Source organism: Phodopus roborovskii, unplaced genomic scaffold (assembly GCF_943737965.1).
Source record: "Phodopus roborovskii unplaced genomic scaffold, PHOROB, whole genome shotgun sequence".
NCBI classification, from domain to species: Eukaryota; Metazoa; Chordata; class Mammalia; order Rodentia; family Cricetidae; genus Phodopus; species Phodopus roborovskii.
The window spans coordinates 10,845,514-10,861,259 of NW_026126409.1; the positions used below are offsets into that span (position 1 = coordinate 10,845,514).

The following is a 15,746-nucleotide window of genomic DNA, read 5'->3' on the forward strand; positions in this document are numbered from 1 at the left end:
GTGTGGCTATGACCAGGCTGGTGGAAAACTACTCGTAACAGGAGCCTGCTTGTAAACACAGCATGAGGGAGGAGGACACAGGGACCACAGGAGCAAGTGGCTGACCAGCTGAAACTGTCAACTATTTCTGAGGTTGGCATCAACCTCAGACCTCTGCACACATGTGTATACATGCCTACATGTACACATGTGCCTCCACACATGCAGATGCAAACACACTACACACATGTGTAAAAGAAGAAACTACTTAGACTTGGCTACTATTAGGTAAGATTCCCAGTTCTTCTGGGAAGTTAGCCTTTGCTGAATAGGTCTGCTCATTTCTCTAAACCTTCATGACTTCTTGCCCACAACAGATGAACAAATTTCAGGATCCAGGAACCATAAGCTCCCTGGCAGTATCCCCATAGACCATGCCAATGCCACAACACTTCAAAGTCCATCATTTGTTTTGTGTCTTATTTCGTTCAGCCATCTACCTGTCTGCCCACTCATCCACATAACCATCCATGCATTCATTCATGCAGCCATCCACCCACCTATGCATATATTATCCATGTATTTGTGTATGTTTACCCTTACATTTATACATGCATCATGCATCTACTCTCAACCATCTGTCATTCATGTATGTATACATGTATGTATCCTTGCATATATGCATGCATGCATCCACCCACCACTTAACCATCTATCCATCCATCCCTCACCCATCTAGTCACACAACCATCTACGTATCCATCCATCCATGTATGTATGTATCTATCTATCCATGAATGCATTAATCTATTCGTGCATCTGTTTGCTCAAGCGCTCATCTATCATTGTGTGAGCTGTACTGGAGAAAGGCAATGATTTCATGTGCTTTGAGGAGAAATTTTGGAGCGCTGTGAATATGCAACCTTGGCACGTATCCCAGAGAACTGAAGACTCATGCACATGAATGGCTACACCTGCTTATGCAAACAAACTAAAAGTAACCCGGACATCCTTCAGGGAGTGGTTAAACATATTCTGATATGTCCATATACCAGAATTCTATCCAGCAATTAGAAAACCAAACTGTGGATGCAAGCAACAAGGATGACTATCTAGAGAATTACTGTGAGAGAATTACTGCGAGAGGTCCCTAAACCACCCAGGTTCTTCACGAAGCAGCCTACCTCAGTACTTATATGGGGCCAGGCCGGATTGGGTGTTTTGATTGTCAATCGTCTGAGCAGAGACCAGAAATTTAATTGGTGGCGGCTGACTCTGGGGGTGGGACCAGCCCTCTGCTTCCGGAGCTCAAGGACGCGGTGGAGTGCGGGGCAAGAGGGGTGGGATCGCCGGGACAAAGCCAATGGCAGTGGCTGGACGGACTCACAGACGCCAGGAGCCCCGAAGAAGGGCCAATAGCGGCGGCCCGGCGACCGCGCGGGGGCATCTGGGAACCCGGAAGTCCGCCGAGTCGCCATGGGCGTCCACAGTGTGGCAATCGGCGCCTGCGGCCGAGGTAAGATCGATAGCGGCGTACTGCGGATGGCCGTTCGCGCTTGTGGGGCTGCGGCGGCCGTGGTGGCGCTGCTCTCGGCCGCGATCGCGCTCCACTGGCCGCCGCTACACGCAGGTACCGGCTGGGACTACCCCTGTGGGCGGGTGGACCCGAGCCAGGCGCCGCGGTGAGCGGGTGGCCCTGCCTGCCGGGCGGACTCAGCCAGGCGCGTGCGCGTCCAGCGCTGGGAGCCGGTGCGGTGCGGCGGGCCTGACTGAGGAGGACTAGGCTAGACGTGCGGGAGACGCGACCCTTCCGTGAGCAGGGTTGTGGGCCGGCTTAATTTGCCGGTACCTGGTGCCCTAGCTCAAGGCTTGCAAGTTCTTGGAGGAGGTGGGTGGAGTCAAGATGTGGCTCGCCCTCTTTCCCGGGCCCTACGATTGGGGATTGTGTTCTGGGGGCTTGAGACACTTTGGCTGGTCTGGGACTCCCTTTGTAGAGCAGCCAGACACATCTACCACCCTGTCCCAACAATTGGAGTAGGACGGAGGTCCCTGTTGAGATAGGACAGACTATGGAGGAAGAACTCATGGATCACGCAAATAGGCAAATAGGTCATCTGACTCTCATATCTCCTTATGTGGCTTTTGTTCCTTGTTTGTGTATAGTTACTTTTCTAACATCCCCCGTACATCATCCCATTTCTTACAAGGGGTGGAGAGAGGGAGAGAGACAAAGAGAGACAGAAAGAGACAGAGACAGCTAGCTGTTGTCTACCTTTGTGTAGACAGTAAATAGAAGCTCTGAAGAAGTCACTTAGCCAGCATTCCCCAGGAGTAAGCACCTGAAGTGGTGTTTACTGCTTGTTGTAGGGTTCATGAGGAAGGTTTGACCATGAGATACAAACATGTTGATCACAGCCAAGAGTTAAATGTGGGAGACATTTTGGTCTTTGTTTTTCAATTTAAGTAGTTGGGAATGCGCTGGAGAGGTGGTACCTCCCAAGTGTGTAGTGGCAGTCAGATCCGTAAGAAGGCTTTCAAGCACTCCTTTATTTAGACACCTTTTTCCTTGGTTTTTCTTGCCTTACATTCAGACACTCTGGTTAGTATGCTTGTTTCTTTGTACTTATCCAAGGTTTCATTACTAGGTTGACTTGCTAAACTTCTACCAAAAACTAGGTAGAGCTCTGAGCTTTAGATCTTCAAAGCTTTCTGTGCTTAGGGTGAGTCTCATTTAATGTAACAATTGCTGGTTATATGCTCCAGTTTAGCGTTAAAGCACTTGAGGCACAAAAGTGGTGGTAGCTATCTTCAGTTGCAGTTTCTTTACCGCCAACAAAATGCAAACGGGCATTACCTGTTTTTCCAGACCCTGGATTGTCTTTTCAACTAAATCACTTATGTAAGTAGCTCTTACATTTTAAGTAGCTTTTTAATATTTCAGTGGATAGGTCCATTAGGAGAGGGTGTAAGCCAACTAAAACTTGATCCGGTAGTGTAAAGTGTTGGGAAATTTAGTGGCCCATCCTCCAGCCTTTTGCCAGCAGAGCTGTCTGTCTTTATGTAAAGTGACTGTCAATCAATACAAGTTAACCTAATGTGCCCTATTGTAGAACAGATTCATAGTCATGGAACAAAAGACAGAAAGCAACACATTCTTCAGTGATAGCAAAGCAGGAGAACTGTGTTGGTCTCAGATGTCTTCTTGTACTTTTGGCATCCTCTACGTTTTTGGTATAGACTTCTAGTTTGCTGTCTGTTCCTGTGATAAACACTACAACCAAAAGCAACGTGTGGAGGAAGGGGTTTATTTCAGCTTCTGCTTCCAGGTCACAGTTATCCCTAAGGAAAGTCAGGAAGGAAGTTGAGCAGGAGCTGAAGCAGAGACCATGGAGGAAGGTGGGTCACTGGCTGTGTTGAGTTTCTTACACCACCCAGTACCCCCTGGGAGGCGAGGGTCACTCTTTCCAGTGAGCTGTGCCCTCCTACATCAATCAGAACTCAAGACAGTGTCCCCACAGACTTGGCCACAGGCTAATCTGGTCTATGTTGTCCTGCAGTTGAGGCTTCCTCTTCCCATGTGACTCATGGTTGTGTTAAGTTGATCATAAACGCTAAGCATGGCAGTAGTTCTGTGGACTTAGTGATACCATGGGGGGAGTTTACTTAGCAAGAGCATTAGGCCACACAAAGTTAAAGTAAGTAAATATTAAAGTCCCTAAAATAGCCTGGATTAATTTGGTCCTTGTCTTACAGCTTTTTATCTCTCCACAATTGAGGTGTTCTAGTCAGCTCACCAGACAGTGTAGGAATAGAGTTTGGTGGATACAGCTGTTTTGGAGGACTTGTGGCAGAAGTCAGTGACCAGAGTCAGGCAAGTGGGACAGAGTGGTGGTTAGAGATCGACTCTATTTATTTGTTTGTTTGTTTGTTTGTTTATTTATTTATTTGCGTTGCACATGCATTGGTGTATCGCCTACATATTTATCTGTGTGAGGGTGTTAGATCCCCTAGAACTGGAGTTACAGATAGTTGTCAGCTTCTGGAAGTTCAGCCCAGGTCTGCTGAAAGAGCAGTAGGTGCTTCTAACCACTGAACCATCCCTCTAGCCCCGTGGTTTGGATTTTACTTGGCATTCATATAGTTCTCGTTAAAAACAGAACATGACAGATTTTACTTTTCCCTCCCAAATGATTTTAGAGAACAATTGAGAAAGATTTGATTCTTTTGGTTAATCAAGTGAATAAATAACTGCCTAAAGAACAAGTTACCTTGCCTTCAAGTGTCAGCATTTTGGTAAAGTGCAGTAATGGAACACATTGAGTTCACATGTTGGTGAACACTGACTCACAAAGCACAGCCAGGAGATGAAAGATTGAATAAAGCTCCATCCCTTCTAGCAGGTAAAGGGCTCATGGAATTATTCTCAGAGCAGCACCCTCCCTCAGTACAGAGAGGGAGATTCCACTTGGGGAGAATGCTCCTGTAACAAAGGGCTTTAGGGGCTGGTGCATCCTCGTTTACGGTGACTTTTCTGAGCATGCTCAGTTTTAGGTTATTGTTCAAGAAGGAAAGCTGCTAGACACATTTCTGGGCTGCTTTGTTTAAGGTAGGAGAGTCCATGTTCAGAGGGTGAAGATGAGAGATGCAAACTCTTCTTGCCATGCTCAGTTTAGGGTCATAAAGCTCATGGTCATAAATCTTTTAGAGTTCTGTGGAGTATACCCACATTTCCCTACAGCTGATCTGTTGTAGAAATTAAGACAAAACACACATCTACAGGAAGCTTCTCAAAAAATGGAGGTAATGAGACAAGGCAACAAGGAGCAGTTGCTCCACAGTGCCACCTTGAGCCTGATCTATGATGTGCTGTGTTTAGAGCTATCCTAGATAGTATCTGAGCATGGAGATGCAGTTGGGAATAATGGGACTGTCAGACGACTCCTGTGCAGAGTTGCAAATGGGAACTTGCCTTCCAGGTGTGAAGAGAAAGAGCCTTCACAAGTTTTAAAGGTTAGGGTTGAAATGAAAGAAGACATTGTGTTAAGTGGTGATGCATAGTTTTAGGCTGATAAAACTGGAAGATGAAGTGTCCCCACAGGGTCTGGTATGTCACAGAAAGCTTTCATGCAGTGTGCTGCTGTGCTGCCACCATTTATGACCATCATTCCCCAAAGCTGAGGGTGAAACCTCCATCTACAGGCGAGTTTATGTGGGCAGCCCTGGCAAGCATGTTGGATGGTGGTTTACTCTTAAGTCTCTAATGGCTTCCTTTTTCTCTTTTGCAGTTTTACAAAGAGCATTCTCCCTCCATACAGCACACTCGACAAAGGACATGGAGAATTTTTTTCAGTTGGTAAGAAACATTGTGCCTCCTCTAACCTCGAAGAAACACAAAGGGCAGGACGGAAGAATAGGCATCGTCGGGGGCTGTCAAGAGTGAGTGCTGGCTGTAAGACAGTCATGTTTAGAAAGGCTATCCCCTCCTTATTGTCTGTCTACATCTGCCATCCATCTGTTCACCTTCCTCTCCTCCATCAGTCTGTCCGTCCTTCTGTCCACATACCCATGTGCAGCAATCATTTGCAAATGCAGTCTGATATGATCCAAAGCCTGGTCTAGTCAGGCTAGTTCTAGGACAGCTAGGGCTGTTACACAGAGAAACCTTGTCTTGAAAAACAAAACAATTCCAGCAGAAATCTAGACAGAATTGTAGACAGTCTTTCTGTCTGGCTTTGGAGCCTGTCTTGGAACTTGCCCTGTAGACCAGACTGCCTTGAATTCACAGAGATCCACCTGCCTCAGCTTCCTGAGTGCTGAGATTAAAGGCGTGCACCACCACCATCCATCTCCAGCAGAGCTCCTAGCCGGTAATTTTGATGTGTATGTTGTGGGGTGTGTGCTTACTCTCCTACCCTCCCTATGGTTCATTAGTAGAAATGCTCTGGCAGCAGGTAAGCCATGCTGAAGGTACTGTGGCGACGACTGGCTAACAGTAGGCCTCTTAGCAGCAGTGACAGTGTGTGCTTGGTAATTTGCAGGAGATCCATGCCTTATGTGCACCCAGTCTGTTTGCATTGTAAGTACCTTACACCATGCTCACCAAACCGCCTGCTCCAGAAACTGCTGCTTCTCCAGGGTGGGTCTGGGAATGTGGATTTTGGTTTCGGGATATTCCCTTAATCTGACTTACAATTCCTCTCATCTGTTGACCTCTGTTACCATCTCAACTGTCCTCTCTCCCTGGTGGCTTCCAGGGTGCTGTGTGGAGGACTGGGAGTTTCTGTGGACCTGAGCAGCCCCTGTCCACTCTGCAGTGTCTTGTGAAGCACCTCTGTCTGTGGGAAAGTGAGAGCGTGTGGTGCCTGCTGGTCCTTTCTCTGGTGATTTGTTGACACTGTTGTGGAAGAGCAGGTCATATGTGGAGCAGGGGCCCAGGTTCTGTGTGCTCAGCAGTTGTCCCTGGTTTCACAGTGGGGTAGGGAGTTACTGGTGATGACATACACATCCCAGTGGCACGAGCACAGTCACTCTGTGTAAATGCTATTCCAAGCGTGTGTGCTGTGCCTAGAGGTTGTCACGGGCCATCAGAGCATAGGCAGGAAGTAGGGAACCACACAGCAGGGTGCAGTGGCTGGTGTGGCTCCAGTGACCCTGTATGGCTTCTGCTGCTGTCACTCCTAGAAGTCAGGGTCCTTCTCTGATGAACTGATCTCTCTGCTGACTGCCTTGAGTTGTGGTCACTTTCACCTTCTCCCTGACCAAAGCCTGCAGCTCTCTAGCTCTTCTTGTGCCTGGTACAGAGTCACACAAGCCAGTGTTGAGAAATGAGCATAGGAATCATGTGAGGCTTTTCTAGTTCTGACTCATGGGTGAACGTTTACTAAGCTTCTCCTAGGTGTTGAGTTTGTTTGGGTCCTAGAGTATCGCTGTGGATAGTTTATATCTATTCACATATTATTCTTATCTGTTTGTATTGGTGACCTATTATTGGCAAATGTGTTTATTTCATTGAAGTCTTGACTCCAGCATTTCTGTTTTAGGTACACAGGAGCACCGTATTTTGCAGGAATCTCAGCTCTGAAAGTGGTAGGTTTACCTCAGAGTCTTTTATTGGGGTTTCCCTGGTTAAAGGTTGAGTTATTTAGGGACCTGGCTCCATGCGCTGTAAGAACACTTGAAATGAAACCCATGGGAGCCTGAGTTCACATTTCAAGCACCCACAAAAAGACTGGCATGGCCATCCATGCCTATACACCCAGCATTGTTGAGGGCAGAGACTGGAGGTTTACTGACCACCGGCCTAGCTTCAGGTTCAATGAGTGACCTTATCTCGGGGAAATTCACCTTATAGAGTAGAACATGACAGCTTTGGGCACTCTATACCCACTCACAGCAGAATGTGACAGCTTCAGGCACTGTGTGCTCATTCACAGTAGAACATGACACCTGTGGCACTGCCCACAGCAGAATATGACAGCTTTGGGCACTGTACACCCACTCACAGCTGAGGTTTGACTTGTACCTTACTTCACTAAGAGGATCCTGGGAGGCCTGTGTTAGGATGTGTTGTACGCAGCTGATGTATCTAACCCAGCTAAGCGTAGTATAAAGTGGTAGGTTGGGTAGGTGAACTGGACCAGGCAAAGTTGGTGTCACAGCTCTGCCCCCAAGCCAGGAAGGAAGAGAAGTCTGGTTGTGTTTCCAAGCATTTTCTTATGCCACTTAGCTTTCCTCAAAGCCACTGGCTTCTACTGTCATATGTAGTTGGGCTTGGGGACCTAAACACTCAATAACAGAGGCGGTCAGACATATGTCATGAGACATATGTCATGAGAGAGCTGAAGTGCATAGCTGCTTGTGGTCCTGTTGAACATGGCCTTCTCTGAACCCACCTCTGATTTTATTTCTCAGGGTGCAGATTTGACCCATGTGTTCTGTGCCAGGGAGGCTGCACCAGTGATCAAATCCTACAGCCCAGAGCTGATTGTCCACCCAGTCCTGTAAGTTTGCACTGTGGGTATCTTTACCTGCAATATTGCTTTCAACATGCGTGTGTCTGCTGTGCCCTGAGTAAGACAAGTATAATGAAGCTGGGCTTGTGGTACACACTTTTCACCCCAGCTCAGGCTCAGGTCAGAGGCTTTGGAAGTGGGCTTGGACAACTAATAACTCTATGACACAGAACTTGAAAGGTTTTAAGATGTAGCTCGTGAAGTGGAAGTTTGGTCCCCAGCTCCATTAAAAAGAAATTCAGAGCAAGCCCATAAGGCATTCTGCATCAGCATAAGACAGAGAGGGCTAGAGGAGAACCTGGGGCATGCTGAGCAGCAGGTGTGTTGTGTAGTGTGTGGAGCAGTGTTGCCTAGGGCACATGGTCATGATGCTTGAGCTCTGTGTGATTCAGCAGAGCCTGTTCAGGGGCTCCTCAGAGCTGCAGTGATGACAGACAGGGCCCACATGTTGCCCTGGGCAGTGCCACCAAGCGCCAAACTCAGCTGAAGGGTCTCAAGACAAGATCCTTCTTTTTGCCCCACTTTTTCTGTAATAAAAAATAAGTGGGGCTGCAGAGGCGACTGCAGTTGACAGCACTCATTGCTCTTACAGGGGACCCAGGTTCTATTCCAAGCACCTATATGGCAGCTCACAACCATCCATAACATTGGTTTGAAGGGATCTGATGCCCTCTTCTGAACCCTGCAGTACTAGGTACACATGTGGTACACACACATACACGCAGGGGCAGAAGCAGTCTTTAAAAACTAAACCAAGCTGGGTGCGACGGCACATGCTTTAATCCCATCAATTAGGAGACAGGCAGGCATATGCCAGTCTACAAAGCGAGTTCCAGGATAGCCAGGACTACACAGAGATTGAAAAACCAAAACAAATAAGAAATAAATCAGTCCACGGAGAAGGCTGAGGAGATACAAAGGTCAGGTGCAGGGTGGGGTCCAGACTGCACCCTGAGACAGGGACAGGTTGGGACTTCGGCTCTGCACTTAATCACTGTTGCTGAGCCAGCACTAACTTACAATATTCTGGAATATGCATATGTAAGATGCTTGCAGTGGCTAGGGAAAGGGGTCTGTGGGAACTTCAGTACTATTTTACAAGTTTACCACAAACCTAAATTATTTTCAAAACCAAATGGTTTGGAGCTTGGTCATAGACTTGTGTAGGGCACTTCCCAGGCATGTTCAGTGTCCTGGGTTCTATCCCCACTGCCACACACACACACACATGGTTTAAAATAAGCAAATGAAAGCCTGAGAAAACTATTCTGTCTTTCTCCTTTTTTTAGTGACAGTCCTGATGCTATTGAGGAGGTGGAGAAATGGCTCCACAGGCTGCATGCCCTTGTCGTGGGACCTGGCCTAGGTAGGGATGACCTTATTCTCAACAATGTCAGGGTAAGTGCTGTCCCTGTTTTGCACTCTGCCTCTCAGATACAGTATTGGGGCACAAGCGTTTCTTCTGTTCTTCTGTCTCAGTTGCAGTGTTGTTGGTCCTTGGACCTCATCTTGGATGTGGGTGGAGTTGTGTTGTGAGGCAGGGAAGTAAGTAAGGCCACCATTATCGGTGAGGGGCTTCCAGAGCAGTGCAGGCTGGATGGGACAGGACGAGTCTCTTGCTCAGCTCCAGAGCAGCTGCAGAGAGCAGAGGCTGGTGTGGGGTTTCTGTCTCTGCTGCTCTCGGTTACAGAATTTTCCTGAGAGGAGTTGAGTCGTGTGCTGTTGTGTGACTGGGCAGTATGTTGTTACATCTGTAGTTCCTTCTGCAGTGTGTCAGGCTCTTCCTCCTGAATTGCAGTGTTCTGGAATTTGGTGCACTAGGGGTGGTCCATCTGGGCCTCTGAGCTGTAGTCTGAACTGTAGATGGGGCCTCAGGACTACTGCATTTACCAGAATAAAGGCATGTGCTGCCACGCTTGTGAGTGATAATTTTAAATGTTCACACACCTTCATGGGGCTCGCTTCTGGGTACTGGAACTCATCCTTCTGAGAGGTACACGGCTTGCGCTGTGACAAACTTTCCAGTGTTTAAACCATAGCTTTGGGCTGCTACTAGAAAACTAGAAGAGACCGTGTTGTCTGTCACACTGTCAAATAGCATGAAATCAGAAATGAACCTAAGATCTGAGTGGCAGAACCCTGTGGGTTAACAGTCAAGCTGGAGTCTCAGCCAGTAGGCCTGAGTGTTGTCAGGAGAGGAAATGGGCTTCTCTGAGGCCCGTGTGCCCTGCTCTTGCTTAGGGGGCTTTTGTGTGCTCACACTGGTGGGCTAGAGCTATACAAAATGTGCCTTTCCTACCCTGGCAGACTCCTCTGTGTGCTGACAGTTCTTTCAGCTTGATACAAGCTAAAGTCATCAGGGAGGAGGGAGTCTGAATTGAGAAATTGCCTCCATAAGACCAGGCTGTGCACAAGCCTGAAGGGCATTTCCTTAATTAGTGACTGATGGGGGAGGGCCAAGTCCCTGGGCTGGTGGGGCTATCCTTGAACTGTTGGTTCAGGTTCTATATGAAGGTAGACTGAGCAAGCCAGTAAACAGAACTCTTCCATGGCCTCTACATCAGCTCCTGCCTCCAGATTCCTCCAGTTTGAGTTCCCGCTATGGTTCCCTTCAGTGGTAGATTATAACATGGAAGTGTAGGCCAAAAAAACCATTTCCTCCCCTAGTTGCTTTTGTTCACTGTGTTCCCTATGGCAACAGTTGCCTGATTGGGACACTCAGGAGACAAGGACTGGGAGTCAGGCTCCAGTTACATTTATTTACTTAGTCTCCTTGTTTTCTACTTGCTTCTCCATCACTTTTTTTCTTTTAATCTTAAAAATATATTTGTGTGCACATGCTGCGAGTGTGGATGTGCACATGTCACAGCATGTGGGTGGAGGTCAGAGGTCACCTTCCAGGAGTCAGCTCTCTTACCACCCTGTAGGGTAGGCTTGGCACCTCTACTATGAGCTGTTTCACTGGTCCATTCAATTGCCATATGTAGTTTTCTCATAATGTGTTAGTTGATCATTTTTTAATGTGCATTGGTGTTTTGCCTGCATGAGGGTGTTGGTCCCTGGAACTAGAGTTGCAGACAGCTATAAGCTGCCGTGTGGGTACTGAGAATTTAACTTGGGTCTTCTGGAAGAACAGCTACTGCTATTGACTGCAGAACCATCTGTCCAGCCCTGTATCTGTACTTTTTAAGTGGGAAACCTTGAAGCTTTCAGTATAGGATTGAGAATTAGTCCTGTCAGGGAAAATGGTTCACTATTACTATGATCACTTGCTATTTAAAGGCATGGATAACCGTTGCTTTGGAGAATCCCCCAAAAACTCAGACTTCAAGTATGGAAGTGTAACATGAGCTAGATATTTGGCAGTGGTAGATGTGTCCTCATGGGCTAGCCTAGGAGCCACATGCTGTGTCTGCCCTGCTGCTGTATAGCTGGGTGTACTGTGTGCTTGCTTGTTACTAGAAGCACTGCCAGCTCCTTCCTCCTCAAGAGGTGATGCACTTGTCTGTGGGAGAGTCCCCGCAGGCAGGCTTTATAGCATCCGGGAACCAGAATGAGGGAAGAAGGAAACTGGGAGCAGCCTAATTGTGGGAAGTGGTGCCAAGACTCTTGGGGAAAGCATTCAGATAACAATTACCTCACTCCCAAGTGCATAACAATTGAAGGCATGTTTACACTGAGATTCTTTACAAAGTCCTTCTGGCTATTTTCACAAAAGTGGGTGCTGTTGACTCGGAGATAGTGCCCAAGATTTAGGGTCTAGGGAACTTGACTGAGGTAAACATGCCTGTAGGTGTCAGGATTGGCCTGGCCCTAAGATAGTATAGAAGTCACTCAGGCTGTTGGAAAGTATAAGTGACTTCACTCATGAGGATGGGTTTTATGGCCTGGAAGCAATGCTCAAGATTTAGGGGAAAAGGTCTAGGATAAAATTCTGGGAGACATGGGCAGAACCTATCTCAGACAGCAAAGATCACCAGGTTGTAAAACTACACCCATCCCTGCCATCCTGGGGGAACAACTAAAACTAAGCACCTCACCGCATTGAGGAGGTGAGCTGTGTGTTTAAGTTCCCTGGCTTCTCCAGTGCTTATCTGTGTGCACAAGGCCTTTTTACAAAATTCTCTAAATTGTTCACCTTCTCTGCTTTTCTGGCAGGGTATTTTGGAAGCAACCAAGGCCAGGGACATCCCTGTTGTCATTGACGCGGTGAGTGTGGCCTCTCACCTCCCCACACAGTCAGCACAGGGTCTCTGAGGCCCACCGGTGAAGGTGCATCCTTGTTCTGCACAGGATGGCCTGTGGCTGATAGCTCAGCAGCCGGCCCTCATCCATGGTTACCAGAAGGCCATTCTCACCCCCAACCGTGTGGAGTTCAGCAGGCTCTGGGAGGCTGTGGTGAGTTCATGGACTTTGGCAAAGAAGGGACCTGACCTGGGGTGAAGTGGGCTCCAGGGCTGTGCTTATCTCAAGGCATGAGCCTGTCTCTGCAGGGAGACTGACGTGCAGACGTTTGCCCTGGGCTCTACCACACTTGCTTTTCATGCCTTCTGTGGTTCTATAAATTTTATTGAATGAATGATGATGTGATAGGCTTGAGTGACTGCCCGCTCTACTCACAGGCCAAGGCACTTCCTGTCCTGAAGTTCTAGTTTGTAAACCTACAGCCTCTGTTCCACTGGATGTGGGGACAGAATGAAATAAAATGAAGCCATGAGTCCTGATGGCATGTGTCTCAAAGGCCTGTGCTCTGTGGAGTAGGGGCATGCACATCATCATCATCATCCAGGTTTGTGTTATTTCTGCAAACCTGGTCTAGCCAGCAAAAGGAAGACTAGCTCTAGAGTAAGTATTGGTATGAGCATCCCTTGGAGGGCTTGGTACCAGTGATGTCCTGGCCACTTCTTACTCCTCAGCCCTTAACCAGTGCCCTTGATTTTTGTGGACTGTGAGCATCTGAGACTTGATGGGCAGGATGGGTACTCACCTTGCCACCAGTGAACCCTGTGTGTCGGGTTGATTATCTGTGTTTGTTGTCCTGTGTTGTAGCTCAGGAGTCCTATGGACACCCAGAATCACAGTGGAGCTGTACTGAAGCTCAGTCAGGCCCTGGGAAACATCACAGTGGTCCAGAAGGGAGAACATGACCTGATCTCCAATGGTCAGCAGGGTGAGTGCCACTCAGAGGCCATGCTGGCATGAGCCTGGAAGCCTCATGATGATTCACACCTGCTGATACACATTTAACTTGCCAGCCACAGCCTCATTAGAGTCCTTCTGTTTGCTCCTAAAGGTTTACACGAGGCTGTGGTGACACAAGGCATGTTTAGGTCTTCACTGCAGGCATAGCAAGTGTCATAGACCTTGTACTTTGGCTGACTTGGAAGCATTTCCAGCCAGGTGTGGAGTACACTTGAGCACACACACCCAAAAAAAAAAAAGTGTGTGTGTGTGTGTGTATATGCATAGTCCTAGGCCACCATCCTAGGCCTGTTACCTCCTTGTCACCAAGGCACCCACACATACTAACAGTCATTTGAATCTTTTGTTGGGTTTTGTCTTATTATAACTGGAAAGTGAAGGAAACCTCAGCATGACATTAGCTGGAAATGTCAGTTGCCTTCCTGCATGAGCTTAAGGGCTGCTCAGTCAAGAGCAGCATGGAGGCGGGGAGAAGTGTGTGGGTGTTCCTAGTAAGTCTGCCACTCTGCACTTTCAGAGATGGCCAGGCCAACACAGTGTTGTTCAGTAGAAGTAGCTGTTAATGAGATGTAGAGTCATTGACAGGAGCCTGAATTTAAAGTCCTTAGAATAGCAAGGGGCACATGGTCATGCATGGGAACCCACGCATACCAACCCACAGCCAAGACAGGAAATGCATGGAATGGTCTCAGGCCAGCCAGACTGTAGTGACGACACTCTCCTGATGCAGCACACTCAAATGCAGCGGGTTCTCAAAACTTGCTAAGGAAACAGTTCCCTGTTTGTGCACAGGCATGTAATGGTTAAGGGGAGTAGCCATGTGGGGTGCCCAGGAATGCTACTGGTGGGTCTTTGGAGGCCTACGTTGAGATGGCATTTGGGCTGGGCTCAGTGTGTACCCCGAGTCACCCTGCTTTTCTCAGGGACTCGTCCTCTGTAGTTTGGACAGGCGGGAGGGGCAGCTCATGGTGTTGGTACTGATTCCTGCTCATATCTGTTCTGTGCAGTGCTTGTGTGCAGCCAGGAAGGCAGCGGTCGCAGGTGTGGGGGGCAAGGGGACCTCCTGTCGGGCTCCCTGGGTGTCATGGTGCACTGGGCCCTCCTTGCTGGACCAGAGAAAACACATGGGTATGTCACACCTCGTTTGTCCTGCTGATTGTCAGTCTTGTCAGCTCTCCGGCAGCTCATGTGTCAATTCCTTTAGTATCACAGGTGAACTGTTAGTGGTCCGTGACAGACACATGGGACAAGACTTACCTGTCCACAAGAGCTTCTACACACATACTAGATCCCAACTTTACAGTTGAGGATGGGGCCCTGGCACTGCGGAGGGGTTGATTAAGCACAGCATTGTGGGGAGTTCGCCAATGGCTTCTAGTAACTGATAGTAGAGAGCAGACAGGCTGGAGGAATGGCTCTCCTGGACACTGGTCTTCAAAGATGTGTGATTTCTGAAGCAGCAGGATGCTAGCTAAGCTCATAGATTCTCTACATGTGACCTGTTCTATGGACCATCATGGCCACCCATGCTAAGCACAGGATGCCCAGCCTCAGGAGCCCCACTTGACACTCAGGAGCCCCACTTGACACTAATGCAGCAAACAGGGGGTTTCAGGTGGACTTAACTTGGCTCAGCTCTGCAGGGCAATTGTACAGAGAGCGGTTCTACTCTGACCCGTAGCCCAAGATGGGGTGTGCATTGGAGTAGCAGGTCTGCGTGCCAACTTCAGACATTCTGCCTCATTCTAAGAAAACCAGTGAGCACTGTTAAAGCCCACACCGCCAGCAAGCGCCTCTCACACCAGGAAAAACTACTTCCCTCTGCTGGGTTCTTGCCCATCTTGAGGGATGGGACCTGTGCTTCCTAGGCCTGTGCTCTGCCACTGAGTCATATGCCAGTTACAAATGAGGGTGTTTGGGGTGCACCAGGGCTCAGCTGCAGTAAAGCTGACTTCTCAGGGCTCAGCTGGCTAAACCTTGCTATTTGGGAGTTGAAGGTAGAAATGGGGTGAAAAGTTAGAGCCCGGCGCTCTTCACAGTGGCCTACAGTGAGGCCTTTGATTCTCCTTGTCTCACAGCTCCAGCCCACTACTGGTGGCTGCCTGGGGTGCTTGCACACTCACAAGGGAGTGTAATCATCAGGCCTTCCAGAAGTACGGGCGTTCCACGACTACTACTGACATGATCGCCGAGGTAGGACCTGCCTTCAGCAAGCTCTTCCTGACCTGAGCCATGCAGACTGAGGATACCCCACACTGTGTCCTCCATGTACCAAGCCATGGGCCCAGCTGAACCAGGTCCGTGCTGGCTGGACCTTAGCCTAAACTAGCTGACAGAATTTAGGACATAGCCGTCCATCCTGACTAAAATAGAGTTGAGATGTTATGACATTAATCTGGTCTTGTGTTGTTTTCTTGGCTTCTCAGCAGTAACTGAGGAGAAAATGAGAGTAAAGATTTTCCCAGCAGCTCAACTGGATCTGGGCTCGCTCTGAGACAGCATGTTTGGAGTCTGTTCTCTGGCTTCTCGTACCCTTCCCTTACTAGACACCCG

General features: G+C 48.4%; 1 protein-coding gene across 4 annotated transcripts; it reads left to right on the forward strand.

The window, feature by feature from the left end:
- Positions 1 to 1,369: 1,369 nt before the first annotated feature.
- Positions 1,370 to 15,694, forward strand: Naxd (NAD(P)HX dehydratase). 4 transcript variants are annotated; one of them, XM_051181980.1, is made up of 10 exons: positions 1,370 to 1,495; positions 5,265 to 5,415; positions 7,020 to 7,065; positions 7,891 to 7,979; positions 9,281 to 9,389; positions 12,150 to 12,200; positions 12,285 to 12,389; positions 13,041 to 13,161; positions 14,201 to 14,321; positions 15,272 to 15,694. In XM_051181980.1, the coding sequence occupies exons 1-10, from the start codon at positions 1,456 to 1,458 to the stop codon at positions 15,420 to 15,422; spliced, it is 984 nt and encodes a 327-aa protein (XP_051037937.1). In that variant the 5' UTR covers positions 1,370 to 1,455; the 3' UTR covers positions 15,423 to 15,694. The 4 variants fall into 4 exon arrangements, with proteins under 4 accessions (XP_051037937.1, XP_051037936.1, XP_051037939.1 ...); XM_051181979.1 differs by having other exon boundaries at positions 1,441 to 1,609; XM_051181982.1 differs by lacking the exon at positions 1,370 to 1,495 and adding an exon at positions 1,791 to 1,867.
- The last annotated feature ends 52 nt before the right edge of the window (positions 15,695 to 15,746 follow it).

What these genes read in the sequence shown, in the direction of transcription:
- Naxd (XM_051181979.1), top strand. Translation starts at nt 1,456, where the DNA reads ATGGGCGTCCACAGTGTGGCAATCGGCGCCTGCGGCCGAGGTAAGATC. An exon ending in TCCCTGTTGTCATTGACGCG is followed by an intron (nt 12,201 to 12,284) that starts GTGAGTGTGGCC and finishes TGTTCTGCACAG; the next exon opens with GATGGCCTGTGGCTGATAGC. An exon ending in GATCTCCAATGGTCAGCAGG is followed by an intron (nt 13,162 to 14,200) that starts GTGAGTGCCACT and finishes TGTTCTGTGCAG; the next exon opens with TGCTTGTGTGCAGCCAGGAA.